The sequence below is a fragment of the Monopterus albus genome, unplaced genomic scaffold (genome assembly GCF_001952655.1).
Source record: "Monopterus albus unplaced genomic scaffold, M_albus_1.0 scaffold194.1, whole genome shotgun sequence".
Taxonomy (NCBI): Eukaryota; Metazoa; Chordata; class Actinopteri; order Synbranchiformes; family Synbranchidae; genus Monopterus; species Monopterus albus.
The window spans coordinates 804,477-806,814 of record NW_018128074.1 but is presented as its reverse complement, the minus strand read 5'-3'; the positions used below and the strand labels follow the sequence as shown (position 1 = coordinate 806,814).

General features: G+C 41.7%; 1 protein-coding gene across 1 annotated transcript in view; it reads left to right on the top strand.

Annotated features, from left to right (window-relative positions):
• The window catches only part of cd63 (CD63 molecule), a 34,587-nt gene extending 32,417 nt beyond the window's left edge, over positions 1–2,170 (top strand). Inside the window, exon 10 of the mRNA XM_020617790.1 lies at positions 1,294–2,170. Within this exon, the coding sequence (XP_020473446.1) occupies positions 1,294–1,359 (66 nt within the window). The 3' untranslated portion in view covers positions 1,360–2,170. The remainder of the gene's footprint in view (positions 1–1,293) is intronic.
• Positions 2,171–2,338: the final 168 nt, after the last annotated feature.

The following is a 2,338-nucleotide window of genomic DNA, read 5'->3' as shown; positions in this document are numbered from 1 at the left end:
CAATGGAGGTGGAGAATATGGTCCACTCGGACTCGATATCTCCAACCTCCCCCGGGATCTGGTCAAAGCTCTGCCGGAGGCGGGAGTTGAAGATCTCTCTGACAGGGGATTCTGCTAAACGTTCCCAACAGACCCTCACAATACGTTTGGGTCTGCCGAGTCTGTCCAGCTTCCTCCCCCGCCATCGGATCCAGCTCACCACCAGGTGGTGATCAGTTGACAGCTCCGCAGTTTTGGCAGGGCACTGCTTCCCCCTCCTGCTTCATAGAGACCAATGCACATTTTGTTATTTTCAACCATTTTAACAAAGATTCAAATAAATTTTAATGTTTTGAGAAGTACAAATGGAAGTTAAACATTTAATCTACAGTAGGTCAACCTCATCCTCAGTGAGCCGTAAACATCCATGACCCCGTCTCCAGTTCACCGTTTGTCCTTCCTTAGTCCACTGTCACTGTTGGTAGGTACTAACCACTGCAGACCAACAACACCCACCAAGACCTGCAGTGTGGGAGATGCTCTGACCCAGTCATTTCACCGTCACAGTTTGGCCCTTGTCAAAGTCACTCACATTTTTACACTTGCCCATTTTTCCTGCTTCCAACACATCAACTTCAAGGTCTGAATGTTCACTTGCTGCGCAGTATACCCCACACACTGACAGGTGCCACTGTAACAGATAGTCAGTGTCATTCACTTCACCTGCCAGTGGTCACAACGTTATGCCTGATCGGTGTACTGATCAACACGGAGTGATGATGTGGAACACTGAAGTTAGCACTGGGAATGACATCACACCTGAGTTAACTGCATTCCAGTTTCAGTTAACCATAATCCCAGTTCATGCCAGGTTAAAGACTGTTAGCGATACCAGTTTATAACAAAGCATTATGATGTAGTTGGCGCATACGAACACTGTAGTAACATGTTCCCATTGGACCTTACTGTGCGCACGACTGTTTTACTGAGTCCCGAATAAGACAAATGCTAATAAATAGTATATTACTGCTGATGTGTGGAGCAGCCATTTTGGATTTTGAGGTCAAGGTTGGTGAAGCTCTTAAGGCTTTCTGAAACAGAAATCCCACATCAGGGGGTGTTCCAGTTGAAATTTCCAACTAGGAACTCAGAAATCCCAACTTCTCACTTCTAATGGAACGCACCATTAAATAAAATGTTGGCCAAATTTGGTATAATACGTCAACAAAATCGAGTTTAGTTATAGGCAGTGTAAGAAAACAAACAGGCATATCTCAGAAACAACAGTGCCAATTTTCTCTCTCTCCCTTCCAGGTTGTGGGGATTGTGTTTGCTTGCATGCTGATAAGAGGTATTCGCAGCGGCTACACGGTCATGTGATCCAGCTTCACACCTGAGCAGGAGTTGGCTGTTCAGGTCATGCTTTTTGGGAGCTTCATTTGGAAACTTTAAATATGTTCATATTATACTTCAAATACAAAATACAACACAGTATAATAATTTAGCATGCATTGATTTTGGATTCTGTTTTCAGAGGTTAAAACTTTGCTTCCATAGTGTTTGTGTGTGGAGATGGAAAATGGCAAAAAAAAACCCTCTTCTTTTAACTATCGGTAGCTTGTTATTGGTTATGATTTTGTTCTTTACATCTTTTACTTTGCTTGTTCTGGTAGAGACTGGGGGTCTGTTTGGATGCTGAGATTTATTTGTATTGCTGGGTCCAGTTTCAGGTTTTAATAAAGACTTCTTAAATTGCACCCAAATTTGCTTCAAGTCTAAATACAAACGGAAAATAAAAAGGACCATTGAGATGAAGTTCATGTAAATATAATATTAGCATAGAAACAACATTCAAAACTTCTGAATTACAGAAAAGAAATTAACTTTTGCAACACATTTAGATATGTTGGGCCAGTTCTTGCACAGGAAGCAAAGGGCATATCCTATTTGACACTTTACAACACCAGTACAAGGCATGTGCAGTTCCCCTCATAGTTACAGAAGTTCAGATGGCTTAAATAGAAGCTTTGTGCTGCATGTGTGCTCTTAATCATTGTCAGCCTCCAAAGCAAGAAGACATTCAGTAAACAAAGGGCCATCACCAATCTTCAGCCAGCTTGTAACTGCTGTGCAGCAAAGGTTTAAAAGGATAATCATCTACAATAAGAAGTGCAGCCCCTCACCACACAAACATGCATGAATGTTTTTGCAACCGAACCTGTGGGCTTTCTTTCTGTATTTAGCATCCATAAACATTTCTACCTCTAAAAAGATGCCTATGTGTAGTCTGCTTCTTGATGTGGGCCAGTTTTCTTCCCTCAAGACTTGCAAGTAAAAAAAAAAAAAAAAAAAACCATCC